At 46.3% G+C, this 24717-nt stretch overlaps 1 protein-coding gene across 4 annotated transcripts in view; it reads left to right on the top strand.

Moving 5' to 3' along the window:
* The window catches only part of ANKMY1 (ankyrin repeat and MYND domain containing 1), a 278322-nt gene that overhangs the window by 135536 nt on the left and 118069 nt on the right, over positions 1–24717 (top strand). For all 4 annotated transcript variants that reach the window (XM_029616456.1, XM_029616458.1, XM_029616457.1 and 1 more), the window contains 2 exons: positions 2209–2645; positions 8854–9025. In XM_029616456.1, the coding sequence (XP_029472316.1) occupies positions 2209–2645; positions 8854–9025 (609 nt within the window). The remainder of the gene's footprint in view (positions 1–2208; positions 2646–8853; positions 9026–24717) is intronic.

Raw genomic sequence — 24717 nt, 5'->3', positions numbered from 1 at the left:
CCCCCACCTAAGATCTGCTGGCCCCATACCCAAAGCCTCATCCTGAGGGGAATATAGCTGGTTGAGGAAAAGCTCCAGTTAGGCCTCTGCCTTGTCTGGGTCCACCTGCTGATGGTGGAGACCTGCAGGGCTCCTCCCTGTAGATTGCATCAACTCTGCCTTGGCACAAGGGTCCATGCCCGCAACATCTGTCTTCCAGTATTTACAGATTTCTTAACACAATGGGTCTCTTCATCACCCTAGTCTGTGGCGCTCACATGAAAGCCTTACTGAAATTCAGGAAATCATCTTAGCAGCAAGAAAATCTTCTAGTAATAGATCCCATAATTTCAAATGAAATAGATTTTCCATCTGGTGTACTGTACAATGTCCTTATTATTACATTACCATTTAAAGCTATTTAAGTGCTGTAGGGGCTTATTATCAACATTTCAAGGTCAGCCAATATCTGATCATCCTTTGGAATAAAAATCAAAGGCTTATACCATTTTTTACCTCTTATTAAGGTCTCTCCTATCCATTGCTACCTCAATATTGGTCTTTCTCAGCTTATGAAATTTTCATTTGGGCCTTTAGCAACAATACATTTTAAATTCCTAACTTGGAAGCTGTTGTTTCTCATAGCAGTAACCTCAGCAAGCAGAGTGAGTGAATTTTAGGCTTTAGTAATTTATACTCCCTATATGCAAAGTTTTAAAAATAGAATAGTTTTAAGAACACATCCAATGCTTTTATCTAAAGTAATTTATCAGTTCCATTTGAATCAGTCTATTTTGCTTCCAAGGATGGTAACCATCAAACCGGTGCACGAGTGCATGCATGCATCAGCCCATGCCCAGGAACACGGCTATTTTATAACTTGTGTGTGTATATGAGTGCATGTTATGAAATAGCTTGGTTGTGCACACGTGCACCAAATTGTAGGTGGGTGCATGCATCTACACGCAAAGGCCATTTCTACCACATAAACTGGGGGATTTTAAAAGGGGCATGCACCAATGATTTTTCCCAGTTTTCCCAGTTCGTCCCCGGTTTGCCCAGTTAAGAAATAGGTCTTCCGAACCCCTAGTTTAATACCTTCACTCCCGCCAGTTAGCGCCGATCCTTAAAACCCCGCAAATCTGCCTATTTATCTTTATTTTTCAACTTACATGTCAACCATAGCAGAAGTAAAGTTATGTGGCAGGGGGCCTCAGGCGCCCGCCCCCCCCCCCCCCCCCCCCGGATCTCATATGTATTTATGAGCTCATCTCTGGTTCATGCACCAAAATGCCCACGCCCTTCCCAGATCATGTCCACACCTATTTTTGAAAACATTCTAGATGTATGCTCTGCGGGAGACATGCACGCATCTTGCCTGATTAATGCGCAGGTCGGGCTTTTAAACTTCACCAAATGTTTTTCTCCGAAACTCCATTCTACACTACAGTAATAGTGAAAGCGCAAGCCGGGACTGAAGTAGGAGTGTACCTCAATCCCGGCAGAAAATAGAGATTACCAAAGGTACCGGGAGGGTTAGTGTTGGGCTAGGCGGAGGGAAGGAAGCAGAGGAGAGATCATTCTTGAAAAATGATGTAGAGCTCAGGATTGAGCGAAAGAGAGGGAGTCTGACCCTGGCCCTCTACCACCATTATTGTCCTAACCCTGTCAGAGACCATTCAGGGGAGAGGGAGGTTTTGCCCAGCAGGGCCCAAATGCTTAGAGCTTGGGAGGAGGAGGCAATAGGCCTGCAAGGTTTGCTTTTTCTTTTTTTTTAAGTTTGCATCATCATGTAACCAGCTATAGTCTTTTGAATATAGTCAGTTATGGCTAAAGTTATTGAGCCACATGATGCCAGATAACTTTAAACCTAATCAGTAATATTCAAAAGATAGCTGGTTCTGTTTAGTTATCCAGCTAAATGTTCCAGGATAGTTTTAATCAGGGATATTGCTGAATATTAAAGATAACTTTTCTGGCTAAATTTAGACAGAAAAGTTATCTGTTCTTTATTTTTTTGAATATTGACCCCTAAAGCAACTAATTATAAGTAGGAAATTATTTTAGGGATTTGCATAAATCTACATCTTGTTTTCAAAAGTACTTTAAGTTACTGTCATTCACATCTAAGTTATATTAACCAATGCTTGGAATCATTTATATATATCATCCAAGCTAGAATGTGCAATTAATCATTTGTCCTTGTTCATTGTCTTCTAACATGATCAGGTCAGAAGTGATGAAGAATTTCCTCTGACAGCTCAGGAAGTTGAGATGGAAGTTATCTCAGATGATGAAATCATTGCTGCGAAACAGCAACTTTTTAAAGATGCTGATCTCCATTCTGACATGGACACATCTCTGTCATCAAAGAATTTAAAAATAAATATTGACCTCAGTATCCTTGGTCCAACGAGTCTATCTGCAGAAAAGCTTACACCTAAATCTGAAAAAATTCTTGATTTTGACAGCTTGGAAGGGAAGTCCAGGCTCAGTTGCAGATTAGATTCATTCGACTCCAACCAATGTATTTTTGACTTTGATAGCAAAATTTCGAAAGAACAAAAAAGTCCAGATCTCTTCAGTCATTTTTCACAACTAAGTCACCCTTCTCAAATTAGCACAGATGAAGGAACTGAGAACAAAATAACACAATTAACAGCCGAGTAAGTAATACTGTCACAACTGTGAAAGCCTGAATCTGAATTGAGCAGGTAAATATAGATAAACCTAAGCAAAGTTTTTTCTGTTAAAGCAGATCAAGTACCCAGTATTCAAAATAGTATTTGGTTGATTCGGTGACCATACCTGCACTCTTTGCTGCTTTACTTAATCCCATAAAGAGCTGATGAATGTATTCATATTATGATTAAAGAATCCTGATGTTTCTACTCTCTAAGTGAAATAACTGAATGTGCAAAAAAAGTGATTTCCTTGTATGTACCAGGATCAGACCAGACCGCTGGGTTGTGTCTCCCTTCCAGCAGATGGAGTCAGAGAAAAAAGCTGAGGCACCCCCTCTTAACCTGGTATGCCACCTGCGATCGTTCAGTATTTTCTCTGACTCCAGTAGATGAGGGTGACAGAACCTGCAGTCCTGATCCTGTAAAAAAAAAAAAAGAAAGTTTTTTTTGCCTTTTAATCTGGGTGTTTCTTCTCCAGAGGGCTTGAATCTTACCTAGGAAAGCTTTGGCTAAATCAAGTTTCTTTAAAAAAAAAAAAGAAAGTAGAAAGTAAAGTGTTAGTGTTAGTCCTCCTGAGGCTATAGCCTTGTTCGAGGCACGGCTGGGGTTGGTGCCCCAATAGCCGAATTCCCGGAGGTGCTGTGTGATCCGGTGACTGGGGTATTAACCGGTGGGCCAGTCCCTCCCCCTTGCACTCTGAGACACAAAATTCCTCGAGTGCCGCGGCCTGTGCTGGGATCATTGCTGCTTAGGATGCACAGGTCCGCAGATTTCAGCATTTTTTCAATTTTTCACTGCCAGGCTGACTCGCAAGCTCGCCGGGATGCTGCAGGGGTTTTCCTGTTCAGCTTGCAGGGAGTCGGTGGTGCGGCTTTTACGCAACGGTTTGTGTGCCCGCTGCCTCCTCGGCAGGGAAGGTCCATCGGGGAGTGGCAATGGGGCGGTTTTAGTGCGATCTTGGAGTGCCAGCTGAAAACCCTGCTCCTGCCGGTCCCAGGCTGCTCTGTCCCCTTCTAGTGTGGGAATGGCGGCCATTTTGCCCGCTCCACGCTCTGCTTCAGGGCTGGATGCAGGGGGATGGGGAGATCCCTTCTTCACTTTCCCCGCCTAACTTGAGCCTGGTTAGACTTCGGATCCTGCCTCTCCTCCGAGTTCTGACCTCCCCCCGAGCGGGGCCTTAAAGGAACAGCTGCCTTTTTCATCAAAATTTGTGCTTTTAATGCACAAGGCTTTTTTGGAGGCTGAGGCGAAGATGCAGACTAGAGAGCCTCCGCCAGCAAAGGTGGCTAGACTGTCCGAGGGGTCGGATGCCCTTAGGGGGAGGACGGGCAGTGTGCTTTTGGACCCTTTAGGTGTACCGGCTCCCATTCCTTTGGATCCTCCTTCACAGGACTCGCTCCTCGGGAATTTGGATGGGGATGTTGATGGGTCCACCCCGATGGAGGGGGATGATCCCTGGGTTCTCTGGTTGTTTTGACGGGAAGAGCTGGATCTTTTTGATCCCTTGCATACTGGCGAGCTTGGCTTTGAGGCCCCGCAACCCAGTGCGGAACCTACCACGGTGGATCCGGTCCTGTCGGGGCTTCGAGTCTCTCCTAAAACCTTTCCCTGTCATCCGATGCTACTGCAGCTCATGTCCCGAGAGTGGGAGACTCCCGAGGTGAGCCTTCGGGAGGGGCGGGCGATGGAGAAGCGCTACCCGTTGCCAGATGAGTCCTTGGATGTCTTTAAGGTCCCTAAGGTGGACGCGTCTGTCTCTGCTATTACTAAGCGAACAACCATTCCCGAAGCAGGAGCTGCTGCTCTTAAGGATTTGCAGGATAGGAGGCTTGAGGTCGTTCTTAAATGGATCTTTAAGGACTTGGTGCTGTGCGTTCGCTCAGCACCAAGTCCTTAAAGTTCGCGGTGTGCACCAAGTTCGCGGTGTGCAGAGGCCTCATGCAACGGGCGACCCTTAGATGGGTGCAGCAGTTGCTCTCCGCCCAAGAGTTACCTCCGGCAGAAGCGGAACAGGCGGATAGAGTGGAGGCAGCGGTTGCTTACACCGTGGATGCCTTAATTGATCTTCTTCGTGCCTCCTCGCGCACCAAGGCTTCGGCAGTCTCGGCTAGAAGGCTTCTCTGGCTCCGTAACTGGTCGGCCGATGTTTCCTCCAAGGTCCAGTTGGACAATCTTCCCTTTAAAGGGAAATTCTTGTTCGTGGATGATCTGGAAGCCCTTATCAAATCCCTTGGGGACAACAAGGTATTCAAGTTGCCGGAGGATAAGCGTAGAACCTCTAAGGCCTTTCGTTCGGCTCGTCCACTGTTCCAGGGCCAGCACAGGTTTCGGCAGGCCAGAGCCCCCACCTTTACTTCCCAGCAGCCATCTCAGAGGTCTCAGTCTTGTCTAATTCCTTTTGTGGCCGTAAGCCTTTCCGCAACGGGGGTCCTCAGGGAGTGGCCGGGGCAAGTCGGCGCAATGAAGGTGTGCTGGCCCTCTCCCCTGTTCCAGTGATAGGCAGCCACCTTTCGCTGTTCTTCGAGGAGTGGGTCAAGATTATGTCGGAGCAGTGGGTTCTAAGTATCATCGAACATGGCTACGCGTTGGATTTTGCTCGCCCGTTGCAGGATCTGTTTTTGGTGTCACCCTGCGGGTCTTATGCAAAACGGGCGGCGGTAAATCAAAGTCCTGAGTCCTTTGAAATCCCTGGGAGCCATCATCCTGGTCCCTCCGGAGGAATACAGGACCGGCAGGTACTCCATCTATTTCGTGGTTCCAATGAAGGAGGGACCTTTCACCTGATCTTGAACCTCAAGAAGTTAAACAGGGCACTTCGGGTACCTCGTTTTCACAGGGAGACTCTCCGCTCAGTCATTTTGGCCGTTCACTCTGGCGAATATTTGGCTTCTTTAGACCTGACGGAAGCGTATCTTCACATAGGGATCCGCGAACATCATCGGAAGTTTCTCAGGTTCATGATTTTCGGAGAGCATTATCAGTTCCAAGCGCTTCCATTCGTATTGGTGACAGCTCCCCGACTTTTCACCAAGGTGATAGTGGTTATAGCAGCGGCCCTCAGGCGGCAGGGAATTTTGGTTCATCCCTACCTCGATGATTGGCTCATCCGGGCAAAGTCTTCAGTCTTTCGGTTGGGTGGTCAACTTCACCAAGAGCCAATTGGTCCCATCCCAGGTTCTGAACTTTTTAGGTGCTTGGTTTGACACTTCGGTTTGCAAAGTCTTTCTCACACAGGAGAGAATCATCAAGTTGATAGCACAGATCCGATGGCTGCTGTCGCTACCGCTACACTGGGTTTGATATTACTTGCAGGTGCTTGGTTCTATGGCCTCTACTCTGGAGTTAGTCCCTTGGGTGTTCGCACATATGAGACCTTTGTAGAGGGCATTGCTTTCTCGGGATCCAAAGTTGGAAGAGTTCCAGATCCGATTACCACTCTTGGAATCTACCAGGTCCAGTCTCAACTGGTGGTTAATTCTGGCCCATTTGCAATGCGGTATGGACCTGGAGGAACCTTAGTGGATGATTGTGATGATGGATGCCAGCCTCTCTGGCTGGGGAGCAGTTTGCCAGTTGCGGGCAGCTCAGGGGCAGTGGACGGATCATCAGGCAAAATGGTCCATAAATCACTTGGAAATCAGGATCGTACAGCTGGCATTGTGCAGCTTTCTCCCCCTGTTGCGCCACCGCTCGGTACAGGTTTTATCTGACAATGCGACAACAGTGGCTTACATCAATCGACAGGGAGGAACCAAAAGTCATCTAGTGTCCTCCGAGGCCGACCGGCTCATGGCCTGGGCGGAGCGCCATCTCGTCCTCTTGGCAGCCTCGCACATAGCCGGGGTCGACAACGTTCAGGCAGATTTTCTCAGTCGCCAGAACCTAGATCCCGGAGAATGGGAGCTGTCCAAGGAGGTGATGCATCTACTGACTCGTCGGTGGGACGTGCCTCGCCTGGACTTGATGGCGACTCAGAGAAATGCAAAGGTGGCTCGGTTTTTCAGCCGCAGAAGGGGTGGATGCCCTAGTCCTCCTGTGGCCTCGCGATATTCTGCTTTACGCCTTTCCTCTCTGGCCATTGGTGGGCAGGTCTTACAACAGATAGAGGCTCACACAGGGTCAGTCATCCTCATGGCCCCGGAGTGGCCACGAAGGCCATGGTTCACAGATCTGATCAACTTAGCGGTAGACGGTCCGCTCCGACTCAATCATCCACCGAATCTCCTTCACCAAAGTCCAGTATTTTTCGATCGAGTGGGTTGATTTTGTCTAGCAGCCTGGCTTATGAGAGGAGGCAGTTGAGGAAGAAAGGATATCCTGATTTGGTTATTTCCATCCTCCTGCAAGCGCATAAGAAGTCCACTTCGCAGGTTTATATTCGAGTCTGGAAAGTGTTGGACACCTGGTGTAGCGGGTTGAATGTGTCCCTGCATCGCGCCTCTATTGTTCATATTCTGGCGTTCTTACAGGAGGGTCTGAAGAACGGCTTGGCATGCAGTTCTCTCAGAGTGCAGGTAGCGGCCCTGGGATGTTTGCAGGGAAAAATTGACGGAATTTCTCTTGCAGCTCATCCAGATGTGTCACATTTTCTGAAGAGTGCTAAACATTTGACTTCTCTGGTCAGACAGATGTGTCTTTCATGGAGTTTGAATCTGGTTCTCTTTGGCTTGTACGGTCTTCCCTTTGAGCCTCTCAAACGGGCCACTTTGAAGGACTTGACTCTCAAGGCGATTTTCTTGGTGGCTATTACTTCGGCGAGATGAATATAGGAGCTTCAAGCGTTGTCTTATCGGGAACCCTTTCTCCGGATTTCGGACTCGGGAGTGTCCCTTAGAACGGTGCCCTCTTTCCTACCAAAGGTGGTAAAGGGGTTTCATTTGAATCAGACTGTGGAGTTGCCTGCTTTAGCAAATTTGGATCGTGATTCTCCTCAGTCTCGCGACTTGCGAAGATTGGATGTGCGGCGGATTTTACTTCGCTATTTAAAGGTGACCAATGCCTTTCAGTTGACTGACCATCTGTTTGTCTTATGGAGTGGTCCTAAGAAAGGCCAGAAGGCATCCAAGGCTACTATTGCTAGATGTTGAAGGAAGCCATATCTTTGACATATCTCTGTCTTGGGTGCACAATACCAGACGGTTTGAAAGCGCATTCAATCAGATCTCAGGCGGTGTCTTGGATGGCCCGCGCCATCTTTAAAAATGGCACGGGCCATCCAGTGCTCCTACCATGTGACAAGGGCCAGCCAATGGCACGGATACCATGTCACATGCTAAGGGCAAAGGGCCATCGGCGCCATTTTGTTTACTGGCAGCCGATGGCCCGAGAGTGGGAGAATGCTCCTGGGACCCCCACTGGACCACCAGGTACTTAAAAAGTTTGGGGGATCCAGAGGGTGGGGGGATACTAAAGAACAAATTTTAAAGGGTTGGGCTGTGTTTTTGTGTTACTTTTAAGTGCCCTTTCTTCCCGCCCCCCCCCCCCCCCATAACGATAAGAGAACCCATGAAATTAATCGTGGGGTTTCCTATCGTTATCAGGGACCCCCCCGATATCTGACAAGATTGAAAATATCGTCCGATATTTTCAAACGTCAGATAAACGATTCACATCCCTAATAGCCATTTGTTCTTAAATTTGCTGTTTATGATATACTTTTCATTCTGCTATGGTATGGATTATACTGAAGGTGGCACACCAGGTTAAGAAGGGGTGCCTTTCAGCTTTTTTCTCTGACTCCATCTGCTGGAAGGGAAACACAACCCAGCGGTCTGGACTGATCCTTGGTACTACAGGAACGAAAATTAGCAGGTAAGAACCAATTTTCCTTTTTAACCAGTAAACTGAGGAGATATAAGCTGATCTGCAAGTCACAAAGTAACCACACTCAGGCAATCTAAGGGGGCCATTTACTAAGCATTTTTCCCTTAGATACAGAAGGGTAGAAAACCTTTAGTAAATATGACCCTAAATTTCTTATTTCTACATAGTGGATTTTAGCATCAAAGGGACATTTAAAGTTTTCTCTAAAAGAGGTTTTAGGTATCCTTCAGTAATCTCTGCAATTACCATTCATATTCAGGATTCAGAAAATGTCTATATAATTTTACATTTGTAACAACTGTAATTTTGATTTCATGAGATATAAATGGAACTTCGGTTAGTAACATATGTATGATATTATGTTTAGACAGAAAGAAATATGGGCTACTATCAAATTACTTCTACGTCGAGGGGCAGACCCTAACATTTCAGATATTCCCATGCATCCTCTCTTCTTTGCTGTTAAAACTGGAGATGTGGAAACAGTGAAACTGTTGCTAGAAAAAGGGGCAGCAGCTGACATACATCTTCCATCAGAGGTAGGTTTCATGTAGCTAAAGTACTCATAAAATGTAATTTTAGGCATATATTAATGGCTTCCACAAGTTTTCTTTTATAAACAGTCTGACTTGCACCCAGCGAGGATAACTTTCAGACAAATGCGCGCATATATGGCTGCGAACAGATATACACACGTGTTTTATAACCCGCAAGTTTTATAAAATATGCGTATCTCTACTCTACAACATATGCACACATATGTAGGCTTACATGCGAATACTAGGGTTGCCAACTTTCAGCTGTGAAAATTCTGGGACGAGCGGTTTAAATTTTTCACCTATGTTCTTCCACATAGCTATTTATTTTAAACTTTTATTACTTGCCTTATTACTAGAAAACTGTGCACAAAGGGAAGCATGATCCCAAATATAAAAATACCAATAGCATTCCATTAGAACAATCAAGAAACTACAATTACTTAACAACTGCTACCCCCACCATTAGGAAAACTTATCGTTTTTACTTGATATCATCCTCTTATTCACCACTGCCATCCCAAGGCTAGTGAAAGGATATTAAGTACCCTAGGCAAAGCTTACAGCCTTATGCAACTCCCCCCCACACACACAATTAAAAATTATGCAGTTATTGTAAATGACCGGCGGTGTGGGCTTGTCCCACGCCGCCGAGTGTAAACAGGGGAAAGGCACGCGGCGGCGAATGTGTCACGGGGGGGGGGGGGCTGAGTGTGGGAAGCGGAGGGGCACAGCGATTTGAATCACTGCATCCCTATTGGTTGTGGTTCCTTGAGCCTTCTGATGACGTGGCGATTCCAGGCCAAACGGTCCCGGCAGGCTGAGATGAAGGCAGTGCTGGCTCGTTGTCGTGGCAGTTAGTAAAAAAAAAAAAAAAAAAAGAAGTAAAGGAAGCAGAGCAATTTAGATATTTATAAAAAAAAAAAAAAAAAGATAAATAAAATAAGATAGACAGAATTAAAGGTTTTCTAAGAAGGCCGAGTAGAAGTCAGCTTGGAGCAGGGAGAGTGAGTATGCAGCGCTGAAGTAGGGAAAGGGGGGGCCCTCATAGGCCGGCCAATGTCGCTGTGGTGCCGCGGGCCTCCCTGATTACTGCAGTGCTCCCTGTGCCTCCTGCTGTGGGTTTCCCTCCCTCTTCTTGTCCCTGTTCTCCTCTTATGTCAGGAGAAAGCGGCCCTGAGGCGGCTGGGTCCCCCCCCCCCCCTCCTCTTCAGGGTCGGTGGGGGACTGCCAGGAAATTTCTTTACTGGCGGGTAAGGATTTTCTGCTGCCTCCTGTCCCCTCGCCAGGCTTGCGTTCCCCTCCTTCGCCAGCAGCCCCTCCCCCTTTGCAGGCTGCCAGTGGGGTAGGAAAAGGGGCTTTACCTTTGTTCCTGGAATGGGCAGGAACAAAGGTAAAGCCCCAGCTGTCCGAAGTGCCCTCAGCAGAAGGGGTAATGTGGCGGAAGAAGTTAGAGTAGCGCATTATGGAGCGGGGAGGGGGGGGGGGCGGAGGGTTCTGCTGCAGTGTGGTCCCGGGTCAAAGGGCATCACGGTGTGCGGTGCCAGAAACAAGAAGAAGGAGGCGAAGAAAACTACCAAAGGAACCAGTATGGCAGAGCATAGCCTTCCAATAGTGGCGATGGCAGCTACGAAGAGCGGCAGCGGAACCAGGAAGGGAGTGAAGAGGAGCAGGGTGGACATGCATGCGGAACCTAGCCATCAAGGAAGGAAAGACATGGAAGCAGGTATTCGGGATGGCAGACCCCCACAGGGCATGTTGGGATGTAAAGGTTTTTGGGGATGGAGTGAAGCAAGAGGATGCCCAGTGTGGTATGGAAATATGCCAGAGGATAAAGGTGACGGGTATGGAGGCGATTCCAGGATACGGAGACCTGGGAAGGTACTAGTAGGCAGATGGGGGAAGTTTGGTGAGGGAGGGTTATTAAGGCCCGGTGGGCAGAGAAGGCCTGGGATATTGGCAAAGGAGCGGTGTTGCTGCTGGTATTCCTGTTTTCGCAGATTCAGAGGGCGCGGTGTTTATGGGCACGTACATTCAAGGAGCCAGGATGGAACGCAAAGACAGGCGTCCAGCAGAAGGCAGGGGAAGGAGTGCGAGATTGGGAACAGATGAAGCCACGGTGTGGAGATCTGTGAGTGCCGATGACGCAAGAGCAGTTCAGTTGGATACTGAGAGCAACAAGAGGCAGTGGGAGAAAGATAGGAAGGGGAAAAAGAGGGCTAGGCGATCCACCTCTGATTCGGATTCCAGTTCGGAGTCGTTTTCAATTTCGACTTCCGGCGAATCTGATGCTGGTAGATGGAGAGGGGAGGAGCTAGGGCTGAGGCAGGATATGGGGCACCCAGCATTGGCATCCTTGTCAGAGCTGTGGGAAGAGGTGCCGAGGAAGTTGAGAAAGCGAATTCGTACACAGAGATATGTGAGTGTATTTCGTTTGTTGGAAGGCAGAAGGGGGGGAAGGGAAGGACAAGAAGAAAGGAAAAAAGAAGGATAAGAAAGGATCAAGAGGCCCCAAAGTTTCCAAAAATATCCTTAACTGGGTGAGAGGGTTTTTAAGGATGGCAAGCGTGTTGGGACACTACGAGCCGGTACAATACGGGCCTTTGTTAGCGTATGCAGAGAGCATACTCGGGGCATTTAAGGATTATGAAGGTTGGGCTTGGCTCAACTATGATGAGATGTTCTGGGAAAAAATGGCAGGAAATAGGTTCATGTCATGGGGCACTCAGGATATCAATTTATGGCTCACCCAAATTATGAATAAGAGCGCAGGAAGCATGAAAGGGGGGTCAGGGCGTGGCGCGGGGCAGCCAACGATGAGATCGCTCCTGGACCCCCGCTGGACTCCCAGGGACTTTGGCCAGCTTGGAGGGGCCTCCTGACCCCCCCCAAGACTTGCCAAAAGTCCCTGGGGGTCCAGCGGGGGTCCTGGAGTGATCTCCTGCCCTCGAGCCGTCGGCTGCCAGTAATCAAAATGGCGCCGCTACCGGGGAGTGAGAGGCGAAAGAGACCGAAGGGAACAGCGTTTCTTTATAAATTTTTCTTCTACCACTACAAGTTACCTCTTGGACTTGGAGCCGTCGCCCGGTGAGCCACTTCCTGGTTCTCGCCCCTGACGTCAGCAAAGGGGAGGAGCCGGTAAGCTCAAAACCGGCACCCCTTGTGGAGTGAAACCGGGGAGTGAGAGGCGAAAGAGACCGAAGGGAACAGCGTTTCTTTATAAATTTTTCTTCTACCACTACAAGTTACCTCTTGGACTTGGAGCCGTCGCCCGGTGAGCCACTTCCTGGTTCTCGCCCCTGACGTCAGCAAAGGGGAGGAGCCGGTAAGCTCAAAACCGGCACCCCTTGTGGAGTGAAACCGGGGAGTGAGAGGCGAAAGAGACCGAAGGGAACAGCGTTTCTTTATAAATTTTTCTTCTACCACTACAAGTTACCTCTTGGACTTGGAGCCGTCGCCCGGTGAGCCACTTCCTGGTTCTCGCCCCTGACCTCAGCAAAGGGGAGGAGCCGGTAAGCTCAAAACCGGCACCCCTTGCGACGCGTGCCGTCACCGACGCGCTGCCGAAGCCGCGCACGCCAAAGGGGCGCGCGCAGCTTTGTTTCCTGGTACTGGATTCCACGAAGGGAATGATTTAACTGAAACATATACGGAACTGTAAGTAAGTCTCTTTAATACCCCCTCACTCCCCCACCGGAGGTCCTAGGAATTAAGGTGTCTTTGAGAAATTATAAAGTACTGCCTCAACAAAAATGCCGCATACTAAGAGAAAGGGAAGACTACGCCCGGAGACCCCGACTGTGCTAGACCCTTCCCTTTCTCAGCCCTTAATTGAGAATTTTCTCAAAGTTGTAAATGTCAATACTCCTGGGGGCTCCGACTTGGATACCGAACAGGAGCAGGTTCAGGTATCCCAGGAGCAGTTTCAGATCACCTTAAGCCCAGGAGCGCCTTTGACTCCAGAGCCGCCGAAACCTCCTTTCAGACCAAATCCAGAAGTGCCAAGTCCTACTGAAGATGTTGGCCAGGCACTTAACATCGGGGGGGGGGAATTGGACCTGAAGGGGGAATGCAAGGGAATACCAGTAATCTCCTGTTAGATAACAGAGAAGTAAGCTTGCTGAGAATACCCCTATCTTCGACACCTGACGGAGCTATTGGAGGAGTAGTATCTTCAGATGTGAAGAGAAAGTACTACTCACAACCTGGAGAAGATATAGTCGAAAGAAAAACTAATCAAATGAAAGACAATTGTGGAATTACATTGGAAAATATTTGGGAAGTGTTAATAGACCTGAAAACCTCTATGAATAATTTAGAGGTTAAAATGTCTGGGGTACAAGTACAGGGTGAAATACTAGAAGAAAACATTAAGAAAAATTCAGAAAAAAGTGAAAATATAGAAAAACAACTAAAACAAGTTCAGGAGGTTCAGACAGGATTGATTAAAGGGGAGATAGCTAATACTAGGAAACTGGAGATGATTGAAAATAATCTATGCTATAACAACTTACGAATTTTGAATTTTCCTTCTGTTAATTTAATATCACCGTTAGAGCAATTTAAAAGATTTTTAATTGGAAATGTATTGATTTCTACTGAAAAGATTCCCTCAATTGAAAAGATCTTTTTTATTGCTCAAAGAAAGAGGGAGGATGTTAATTCTATAAATCAATCCCAACAAATTGTAAATCTTACAAATTATTTAGAAGAATCTATGGAAAATCAGGTTACTGTTAGAGGTACTTTATGTGTGAGGTTCTCAAAAATGGAGGATAGGGATAATATCTTAAAACTATTCTTAAAGAACCGAGAAAAATTATACCTTTCTGAAAAAATCTGGATTTACCCAGACATTACAAAGAACACCCAAATTCGAAGAAAAAGCTTTATTCAGATGGGCCCCGAAGTTAAACAACTAGGAGCCCAAATGACAGTATACTTTCCTTGTAAATGCACTATAAAACATTTAAGTGAACGATTTGTATTTCTAGAACCATCTGAGCTTAGGAAATTCCTAGACGCTAGACAGGTTAAATAAAGACATATATATATCCAGGTTGTACTCAGGCATTTAGTGAGTGACATTTAATTCACCTTATATTTGATTGTATTTTTTTTTATATTTTGCTCCTTAGTATTAAACCTAGGATTTTCAGATTCTTTATAACAGGGTTAAATAGACTTTTTCCTAATTTTGAAAATGTTTATTATTTACTTGTACTATGAATGCCCTAAGTTTGATTTGTAATTTTACGGTCAAATAATTGTTGAAAAACTCTATAAATTAAAAAAAAAAAAAAATGGCGCCGCTAGCCTTTGCCCATACTATGTCACAGGGGCTATCGGCGCCATTGGTCGGTTGCTCCTACCATGTGATAGGGGCTGACCAATGGCACCGGTAGCCCCTGTGACATAGTATGGGCAAAGGCTATCGGCGCCATTTTGATTACTGGCAGCCGATGGCCCGAGGGCAGGAGATCGCTCCGGGACCCCCGCTGGACCCCCAGGGACTTTTGGCCAGCTTGGGGAGCCTTCCTGACCCCCCCCCCAAGACTTGCCAAAAGTCCCTGGGGGTCCAGCGGGGTCCGGGAGCAATCTCATTGTCGGCTGCCAGTAATCAAAATGGCGCCGATAGCCTTTGCCCATACTATGTCACAGGGGCTACCGGCGCCATTGATCAGCCCCTGTCACATGGTAGGAGCACAAGATGGCGCGATGGCCATGTGACAGGGGATGACCAATGGCACCGGTAGCCCCTGTGACATAGTAGGTCAGAGGCTATCAGCACCATTTTGAGCGAGGCAGGCACGCCTGGCACGGAGGGACAAATTGCTCGCGGGACCCCGCTGGACCACCAGGGATGTTAGTAAGTCTTGGGGGGGGATCGGGATGGTGGGAGGGGGGTTGTATTTATAGTTAATTGTAATGCTTGGGGTGGTTTTTAATTTAAAAATATAAAATGTGCCCCTCTCCCTGTACAAACCCGAAAAACGGATTTTACCTGAAGTTCGGGGAAAATCTGTTTCGGGGTTCGGGGCCCCCGACCCACGACGAATTAGGCAATTTTGGCTGCCCTTCTCACAAACACACACACACACACACACACACGGCTCCTTCACACACATGGGCTCTCTCATTTCCTCACACATGCCAGCACTCAAGCAGTAAAAACCCTAACTAAGAAAATATTACACCAGATCCTAAAACACTAATACATCTTCTATTAGAAGAAGAGAACAAATCAGGCTACATGCTAGCAGAATAACTCACCTAAGTCACACGTGCAGAACGCAGACAGATCCTTATAAATACAAAATAAGGAGACCTTAAAAGTATAAATAGAAACATGCAAGCAAAATGTGAATTAGAAACTGCAATACACCAGATTCTGTATATAGTGCAAACTGGAAAAACACAAACATCATTCCTCACAAGTCATCAAACAATAAAACCAAGAAATATAAAACATTGAAACCATACTAATAAAAAGAATAAATATTTCAAAACTGTTGAATAACATCTAATAATTAATAACTCATATTAAAAAATTTTATTTCGAAACAGCAAATAACGTTCGATAATTAAAACAAACAAGTGCAAAATCATCCCCAGCAATTCTTGCCTGGGAACTTTTGATTTCTAGGCACTCCGAGATTGTTTGTGAATTAGTAGGGGAAAGGGAGGTTGCACACTTTATCCTCTCTCTCTTAAATTTACAAATTCTAACACACACTCATATTCATTCTCTCTCACACACGTTCTCACACATGTTCATTCTCATGCATACTCCCTCTCTCCCTCCCTCACACACACAGACTTTCTCACATTCACATACGGGCTGCCTCTCTCAATCACACATGTACAGGCTGCCCTTCTCACAAACACACACACACACACACACACACACGGCTCCTTCACACACATGGGCTCTCTCATTTCCTCACACATGCATACACACACAGGCTTTCATACATTCACTGGCTCCCTCCTTCACTCAAACATAGAAGCATGCACAGAAATAGGCTTTCTCACACTCCAGGCCTCTGCTTTATCAAACCGACAGGCCTCGCTGGGCCTTCATTTGTTGCTTCATGAGTGGGTGGGGATGAGCTGGTGGCCTTGCCAGGCCCCTTTCCCCTCCCTCCTCCAAACTAGCACCATCTCCCCCTCCCCTCCAACCTGAAAACCAACATCATCTCCCCTTTCCCTCCCATCCCATCCCAGCACCAGCATTAGCACCATCTCTTCTTCTCCCTCCCCAGCCCACCATTATTTGTTTTTTCCTACCAGATGTTCACCCCCCCTCAGCAGTGCCGCAGCACTCCTGGGTCTTCCTCATCTGTCAGCAATGGCGCAGCAGCACTCCCGGGCCTCCTTCCTCTTTCAGCATTGGGCAGTTCCAGCTGGGGTGGGGGGGGGGGGCAGAGAGTGAGATCACTGCGGCCTAGGAGGAATCTTGCTGGCACAGAGAACTCTGGGCTAAATAGATTTCGGTGTTATTGCCAGCATAGCTGCTGTGCTGGACTAGAGGGTTAAAATCTCGACAGTTTCTGGACATTTTTAGCCCTCTGTCTGGCTTCCAGATGCTGCCTTTAAATGTATTTATTTATTTATTTATTTATTTATGCATTTCTTATATACCGTGAGTCAGAACACGGTATATATCAGAACAATTCAGTATAGTCCAGAGAAAATTTGGACAGTTGGTAACTCTAGTGAATACATGCAATGTATTAAAACCATGTATATCAACATGTTGAACAATCATATTTTTCCTACCTGTTTTAAAAATATATGTGTGTATATTTTTTATGCGTGAATGTAAAGTAGGACCTAATTGTGTAAGTCCTGATATACATGCACAAGTCAGCCAATTTAAAGACATACACATGTAAATGAAATTAACCAGCTTACCAAGTAGTCTGAGTTCACCCAGTCCTTCTTCAGGTCATTGAGACCTTCCTGGATCTTCAGTCTGAACTCCCCCAAGATCACCCAGAGCTCCCACCCAGCAAATACTACACAATAAACCCGTTTATTATCATGCCCCATCATTAGCAGGTGTAAAAATATGTGAGAAGGTTGGCAGATGCATGGGTGTAAGTTTCTTTTCAAATAACAATTTACATGTGTTTTAACCCCACCTGAGAATCCCCCTAAACAGCCCCTATTTTATGCGCAAAATGGGGCAGAATAGGTAAGTAGATGCTAATTTTTACGTGCAAAACATTTTGAAGATTCATCCCTTAGGATGAGAGATTTATGAAGTTCTCAGAGTTTGTGAATATTAGAAAAAACAGATGGAAATGCTAAACTGGGTTCTATTTACCCTGTCTTGAAATAACAGTTGGTCAGGTTGTGGTTTCCTCAAATAAGTCATGGCAAACTTCTTGCATATATATATAGAGAGAGAGAGAGAGTGCATTTTACAATCAGAATTCCATCTAATCTAGTTGAGGAACTGCAGTAGTAGCCAGTGCTATTTTTATTTGCACCATTACAGGTATTATTACACATTGAGATCCACATTGAGTAAGCTTGTAAGTGGACAACTTATCCAGCTAAAGTTAGCTGGATATGTTGTCACAGATATTCAGCAGGACAAGTCATCTGCTGAATATCATCTGCTAAAGTTATCTGGGTAAGTTTAACCAAAAAGGATTAAATCTACCCAGCTGTATTCTTAATGTAGCCAGTTAGGTTTAAACATATTTGAATCAAGTTCCCAGATAATTTTGTCCATTACTGTCTACATTTAGTCGGTTAAGTGATAATAAAAAGAAAGAATCCCTCTGGGCTGGCAGGCCCAATCCCCCACCCCCAAAAATAAGTAACAATAAGGTTGGGTCATAGAACACCATTCTCTAACCCCCCCTCAGCCCCACTTGTCCTCCCTCCACCAATTTCAAAAACCGTGGCTGGCCCCGGCTCTCCTCTTAAACTCCATCTAGAGCCCCCTGAAATCTTGAAGGCCTCTGGGAGCAAGGTACAACGTTACCACTCTAGGCAGCATTCAGCATTAAGAACATAAGAAATTGCCATACTGGGTCAGACCAAGGGTCCATCAAGCCCAGCATCCTGTTTCCAACAGTGGCCAATCCAGGCCACAAGAACCTGGCAAGTGCTCTGGCATACTGAGCAATGCTGCTCCGACAGCATTGCTCAGTATGCCACAATTATTGCTGATGGAGCAATACTGGAGGTCTTTGGAAGCGGTACGATTGTACTCACTCCTGGTGGCCTCTGAGATTTTGGGAGGTTTCCAGTGGAGTGGGAGAGTGAGGATGGAGGATATGGGAGGGGGTTAGGAGGGAGCCTGGAGCCTGCCTGAATTTTTTATATTGGGTACAGGAGATGGGGCAGCTATGGCCCACAATGTATTCACATTATTCTTGGAGGGGGGGGGGTGGGAGGCAGGTGCTTTGACCTTTACTTACTATTAATTATTTTGGGGAGTGGGGACAGGGTTGCAGGTGATCAGGCCTGCTGACCCAGAAGGATTTCTTAACAGCTATATATTGAATAGAACTGATTAAGGCTAAAGCTCTCTGGGTAACTATCCAGATAACTTTAGATATTCTCTGAGCATGAAGAAACTTAAGGATTCCGTGAGTTACAACATTGCCCCCCCCTTGGCTGTATGCTCTACCCACCACAACCCATCCTAGACCACACCTCTTAGCATACCTTTAATACCTGGTGGCCTAGTGGGGCCTGGCATGCCTCCTAAGCTCTGGGCACAGCGCTGTCTCAATGCAAAAGGGCACCAGCCACTACTATATATGTTATGCCCTTATCACATGATAGGAGAATAACTTTTAATGCAACTGGTCAGCATCATTTCAATGCTTCCCTAGCTCTTCTTTTGGCTATGAATTCTCTCTGTGTCTGCATTGCCCACTCCATGTATGCTGATAAGCTACTCAGCATTTTTGTTTAAATAAGTATGCCTTGACCTTGAAAAGTTTGGGAAACACTGCACTAAATTTATATTAATTTTCAGCTGAAAACTTAGGTACCTACGTTCAGCTGAAAATAGGCATCTTACCTAAGGCCCTTTTTACTCTCCATTTTTCTCATATGCACAAAATGGGAGAAAACCCGTAGCAAATAGGCCTTTTAGGAGCCTAGATTTTGGAGCTTAGCTTTTTTTGAATTTATGAACTTGGCACTAGTAATTTTTAAAAAAGTTCCATCAGGGGTCCAACTCCCAAGGTTAGCCTCACTAGGTTTTTCAAAATCCTGGATTACTTTTTTCTAAAATTGTTTTAAACCAAATATGAAGGGCCCTATCTATAAAAGATAGTATTGTAAATCCTAAAAGGTGAATTTTCAAAAGTTGCACACATAAAAAATAGTACTTGCGGTTATAAAATAGCATATATGCAAGTATATGCTATTTTAAAAACTGCAAAATACACGCATAAATCAGGGTCCGCGAGTACATTTACACTTGTAAAAAACAGGAGTGGGCGACTTCCGGTGATGTCAGCGGCTTGATTGAAGGCCTTATTGTGTGCTCTGATCCCTTCTGGGCAGAATCTGAGGTGAAATGCGGGCATCTGTGGAAAAATTGTTAGACATACCTGCAAGTCAGGACAGTAAGTAGGATGTCCGCCTGAAAGAAAAGTGTGGACTTCCAACAATTTTCATATAATAAATCATTCAGAGGGCAGAGCGAGTCAGCGCACGATGGGGGAAAGATGGCCACTGCTCACGGGAGCAGTGCAAGGATTAAGGAAATAATGAGAGCTCATAGGCGGGAAGTGATTTACCATCTAGAGCTGAGTTTAGGAGCTGGATTTGTGAGCTCCGTGAAGACATGAAAAATAATAAACAGGAGATTTTAGAAATGATGGCAGATTTAAGGGAGGATATCACAGAGCTGGGCCACCAGGTAGACAAAACGGAGAACTGTGTGGATGCTCAGACGGAGTCCCTTTCACAGCTTGTTGGTAAATATTGGGTGCTTCAGGCAGAGCAAACTGAATTGCAGGACATGTTGGAGGATATGGAAAACTGGGCCTGTATAATCTGTGCTTCAGGGAGATGCCGGAGACCTCCAAAGATGAGGACTGTAAGGTGGTGGTGATCAATATATGTCAAGTGATTTTAAAAGCACAGGAGGGTGAAGAAGCTGAGCCTGAAATAGAATTAGAATTAGAATGGGCTTACCAGGCGCTGAGCCAGCAGATTCAGAATAAACCCAGAGATATTATCTTTCCTATTTGTATCCTGGATCAGTCCAGACAAGTGGGTTTATGCATCCCTGCCAGCAGATGGAGGCAGAGAACAAAACCTTGAAGCACTGCCACCTGCAGACCCTCAGTATTTCTCTATCTCCAGCAGATGGTAGAGGTGCAAACCTGCAGTCTGAATGAAAATCATGCATACCACTTAGTTAATTATTTATTGTATATTCTACTCTGTTAATTGTATGTTTTTAATGTTCCTTGTATATTCTACTCTGTTAATTGTATGTTTTTTAATGTTCCTTATATAATTATATGATAATTGTAAAGCCTGTTGCTCAGTTCTGTTCTCTGTAAACCGACGAGATGTTCCCAACGTTCGTCGGTATATAAAAGCTATTAAATAAATAAATACATAAATAAATAAATAAAAGAAGAAATTTGGAGAGAAGAGAGTTCGAGTTCAGAGGCTCCCTGAGATATTAGGCTCCTTCGTGGACCATCCCTCAGGTGGAGCCAGGCAACTGGGAGGTTGGGAACCTCTGGCTAGTGTTCACCCGCAACAGTCCAGAGGGCCTGATAGCCAGGGGACTGGCTTCCTCATGACCTCTGAGATCTTCCCTTGCGAGCTGCCAGCCTTGAAAGGGAAGTACCCTTGATTATTTTTACTGGAAGTATTAAAGTTTGTTAAAAAAAAAAAAAAAAAAAGAAAACAGTTCTTTTTCAAGCAGGAGCTCCAGTCGGGGCTCGGCAGCAGGGCACCTTTGACTGCGGGAGTAGCCAGCATCAGTGGGGTGAGATAATGAGTTCCCTGCTCTCTGCTTTTGCTCTGGGGTGAAGTAGAAGCTGTGGTTTCCCGCGTACACGGCTATACTTTGTTTTCTATGCACCACGGCTGGCGCGAATGTGGCCTATTATTCTCATGTGTTAAGGCTGATGCAAGGGCGGCCTGTTTTCCTGTGCACTGCGGAAGGTACAAGTACGGCCTGATTCCCATGTGTCGCTCGAGCAGGCTTGGTAGCACGGCGTCCACTTCAGTTAAAGGAACTGCATGAGTGGCCATTTTCTGATTGCTGCGAGCGGGGATTGCCAGTGTGTTTACTGTGCGACAGCGGGTTTAATGGCTCCCAAACCGATGAAGGCTGCTTGTGGTGTGTGTGGTGTGTGTTCTGCACATCTCAATGCATGCTCACTGTGCTCAGGCTGTTCCTCTTGGGAAGAGGTCTCTTCAGCAAGGCTACCCCCAGGGAAGAGGTCTCTCCAGTCATCCGGGCCCATAGCCTCTGGCATCGGAGGACCCCAGAGCACTCCTATCTCTGCGAGGGTTCATGAGTGGTGGGGTCAGTGACCCCAAGGTACCTAGGGTTCCCCCCATCCACTGTTGCCAGTGGGGCAGGTCCCTGGGAAGGGGAGTCGGATGAGAGCCTTGTGGGGGATCCAGAGGGGTTTTCTCCCCGAATTTTGTGCTTCTTCCTAAGGCTTTTCTGGCAAGGAAAAGTTATGGGTGAAAGCGTTCCCAAGGGCAGCAGCTGAGTGGTTCTTACAGGAGACTGGTTCTTCCAGGAGACCGAAGATGGGGTCTTCAGGTGGTTCTGGAGACCTTCTCCACCATGTGGGTCTAAGATGTGAGGGTCCGGAGGACGATTCCGATGGCTCAGGAGATTCTGATGGGTTCCAGGAGGATCAGTCAAATCCGCAAGGGGTGTAGCCGGATGTGAATGTGGGACCACAGGCATGCCTGGATGGTCATAAGGATGGTCCAGATCCAAATGATGTTGACCCTCGAGTAGTCCGGCTGGTTAAAAAAAAAAGTGGAGGAATTGAGAGTTAAGGTGACTCCAGAGGAGTCGGATAGTGTAGGCGTCAATCTGGCCCTGGAGGGATTGCATGGGCCGCCTCCTGCCTTTTCCCTGCCTATGAAGATTCAGAAGCTAGTGAACTGGGAATGGGATTTCCGGGAGTGGGCCTGAAGGTCGTCAGGGCGATTGCTAGGCTTACCCTTTACTGGAAGAATCGTTGGAGCTTGTAAAGGTGCCCAAGGTGGAGGCTGCAGTGTTGGCAGTTACCGAGAAGACAATCATCCTGATGCATTAAAGGATACTCAGGTCCACAGGTTGACAGTTGAAGCGGAGATTTGAAGTCTCTGCTTTGAGTGTTTGGGCAGCGATTTGTGGTAGTATAATGCAGAGCGCATGCCTGTGCTGGGTTCAGAGAGCACAGGAGGAGGCTTCTTCCGGAGATGTGATTACTCTGCAGTCAGTGCGCCTGGAGGCTGGAGTGGCCTATGTTGCAGATGCGCTATATGACTTAATGAGGAGCGTGGTCTCGGCAGTGGCAGCCCAGAGGCTACTGTAGTTATGCAATTGGTTGCCTGGCATATGGTCCAGAGCCAAGTTGTGCAATCTACCTTTTAAGAGGAAGATTTGGACCAGTTGATGAAGATGCTGGGAGAGTCTAAAGGGAACAGGCTGCCTCAGGACAAGAAAGTGTTTCCACCACACTCCTATTTCCAGGATTCATGTAGGTTTCATTCGATCAAGAGTGCTCTGGAAGCAGGAATGAAACAATCGAGCGGATGGCAGCAGTTCTTTCGAGGTTCCCGCAGGACTTCCAGAGATGATGTCAGACAGGGGGCCAGTGGAGGAAATGTATCCCAATGAAGCCAGGGTCACCCATTCCTGCCTAGAAGCAGAGGGGGCAGATTGTCCAGCTTTTATTTATTTATTTATTTGGTTTTTTTATACCGACATTCAAAAAGGAATATCACATCAGTTTACATGATAACTTGTGGGATAATGTGACAACAGGTCATATTATCTTTACATTGTAACAACAAAGGCATCGTATTATCTTAACAATATAACAGTTAACATTAATAAAAAGTTTGGAACTTCAATTGGACTATTATGTAGTACAGCAACAGCAATAGATCATTGAGGTGATTGTGAGCTCTGGGTTTGAGGTATGCAGCTATTCTGGGGAGCCAGGGGACTTATTTAGATCAGTCGGAAGTCAGGTTTGAGATTTATTGTGGTCTTAAAAAGAAATTCTCTTGGTAGGTTATGTGTAGAGTTGGATTTCTGGTTGTTTAGCGGTTGTTTAAGAGAGTCATAGGGTTAACTGTAGGCTGGATAGGCTTTCAGAAATAGCCAGGTTTTTAGTGACTTCTTGAAGATCTGTGGTGAGGGTTCCGTTCTGAGTTTTGAAGGTAGTTTGTTCCACAGTGCGGGGCCTGCTATTGAGATTGCGCGTTCTCGTGTTGAGATGAGGTGGGCCTGTTTGTTGGATCACAGGTTTCTTTGTGAGTTGTATGGGTGAAGGGTGTCCTTTAGCCAGTCTGTCTTTTCATTGTAAATGTTGAGGGATGCTGTGTGAGAGGGGGAGTTGCTTTGATTCATTATTGTTGAGTGTTCAGTCCGATAGGTAGGAGCCGAACCATTTTATTGTGGTGCTGCCTAGGCCAATCTCGCTTAGTCTGGTTAGCAGGGTGTTGTGGTTGATGGTGTCAAATGTGGCGGATATATCTAGTAATATAGGAAGGTAGGATTGGCCGGTGTCTAGACCTCTGAGTACTGTGTCGGGGAGGGTTAGCAGGAGCATCTCCGTGCTGAGTGTTTTCCTGAATCCGTGTTGTGATGGTTTTAGTATTTTTTGGGTTTCCAGGTGTTCGGAGAGTTGAAGGTTTACAGTTTTTTCAAGAATTTTTGATATGAAAGGGAGGTTCGATATGGGTCTAAAGTTGGTGAGGTTGGCGGTGTCAAGGTATGGCTTTTTGAGTATAGGTTTGATGACGGCACATTTCAGGTCATCAGGGAAGTTTCCTTGCTCTAGAGATGTGTTGATGATATCTGCTATAGGTTTGGCAATGATTTCAGGAATCAGCTTCAGGGTTTTGATTGGTATGGGGTCAAGGGGGTGGGTGGCTGGGTTTATTTTTTGTATGATGGTTTTTATCTCGGTAGAGGCTGTGGGTTTGAAGTTGTTCCATGTGGGGACTGTCGTGGGCTGGGGGATCAGTATTTCCTTGGTTGCTTGGGGGGTGGGAGTTATTAGTTTGGTGATTTTGTCCAAGAAGAACTGGGCTAGTTTGTCACATGTTATTGAGGCATTCCCAGTGGTGGGTGGGGTTTGGATGGTTTGTGTCAGTTTGGAGACAGTTTTGGGTTGTATTGGTGATCGTGGATTTTTTTTGCATAATATTCATGTTTGGCCTTGTCTGTGTCAGTTTTGTAGATATGGAGTATTGTTCTGTATTTATCCAGGTGGGTTGGGGTTGGGTTTTTTCTCCATTTTTTTTCAGCCTGTTGGAGTAGTTGTTTGATGTTTTTCAGTTCATGTTTGTACCATGGTGCTTTGTGGGGGGTCTCAGTTCTGATTGTTTTAGTGATGATTGGATATATCGATTTTGTGACTTTGGCGTTGATAGTGAGCCATGAGTTTGTGGCTGTGTTGAGGTTAAGAGTTTTTAAGGCGGTGGGGAGGGCTTCTGTGAGGTCTTCA

This window comes from Rhinatrema bivittatum, chromosome 9, assembly GCF_901001135.1.
Source record: "Rhinatrema bivittatum chromosome 9, aRhiBiv1.1, whole genome shotgun sequence".
Classification (NCBI taxonomy): Eukaryota; Metazoa; Chordata; class Amphibia; order Gymnophiona; family Rhinatrematidae; genus Rhinatrema; species Rhinatrema bivittatum.
The sequence above is the reverse complement of the archived record's forward strand: the minus strand, read 5'-3'. Positions and strand labels throughout refer to the sequence as shown.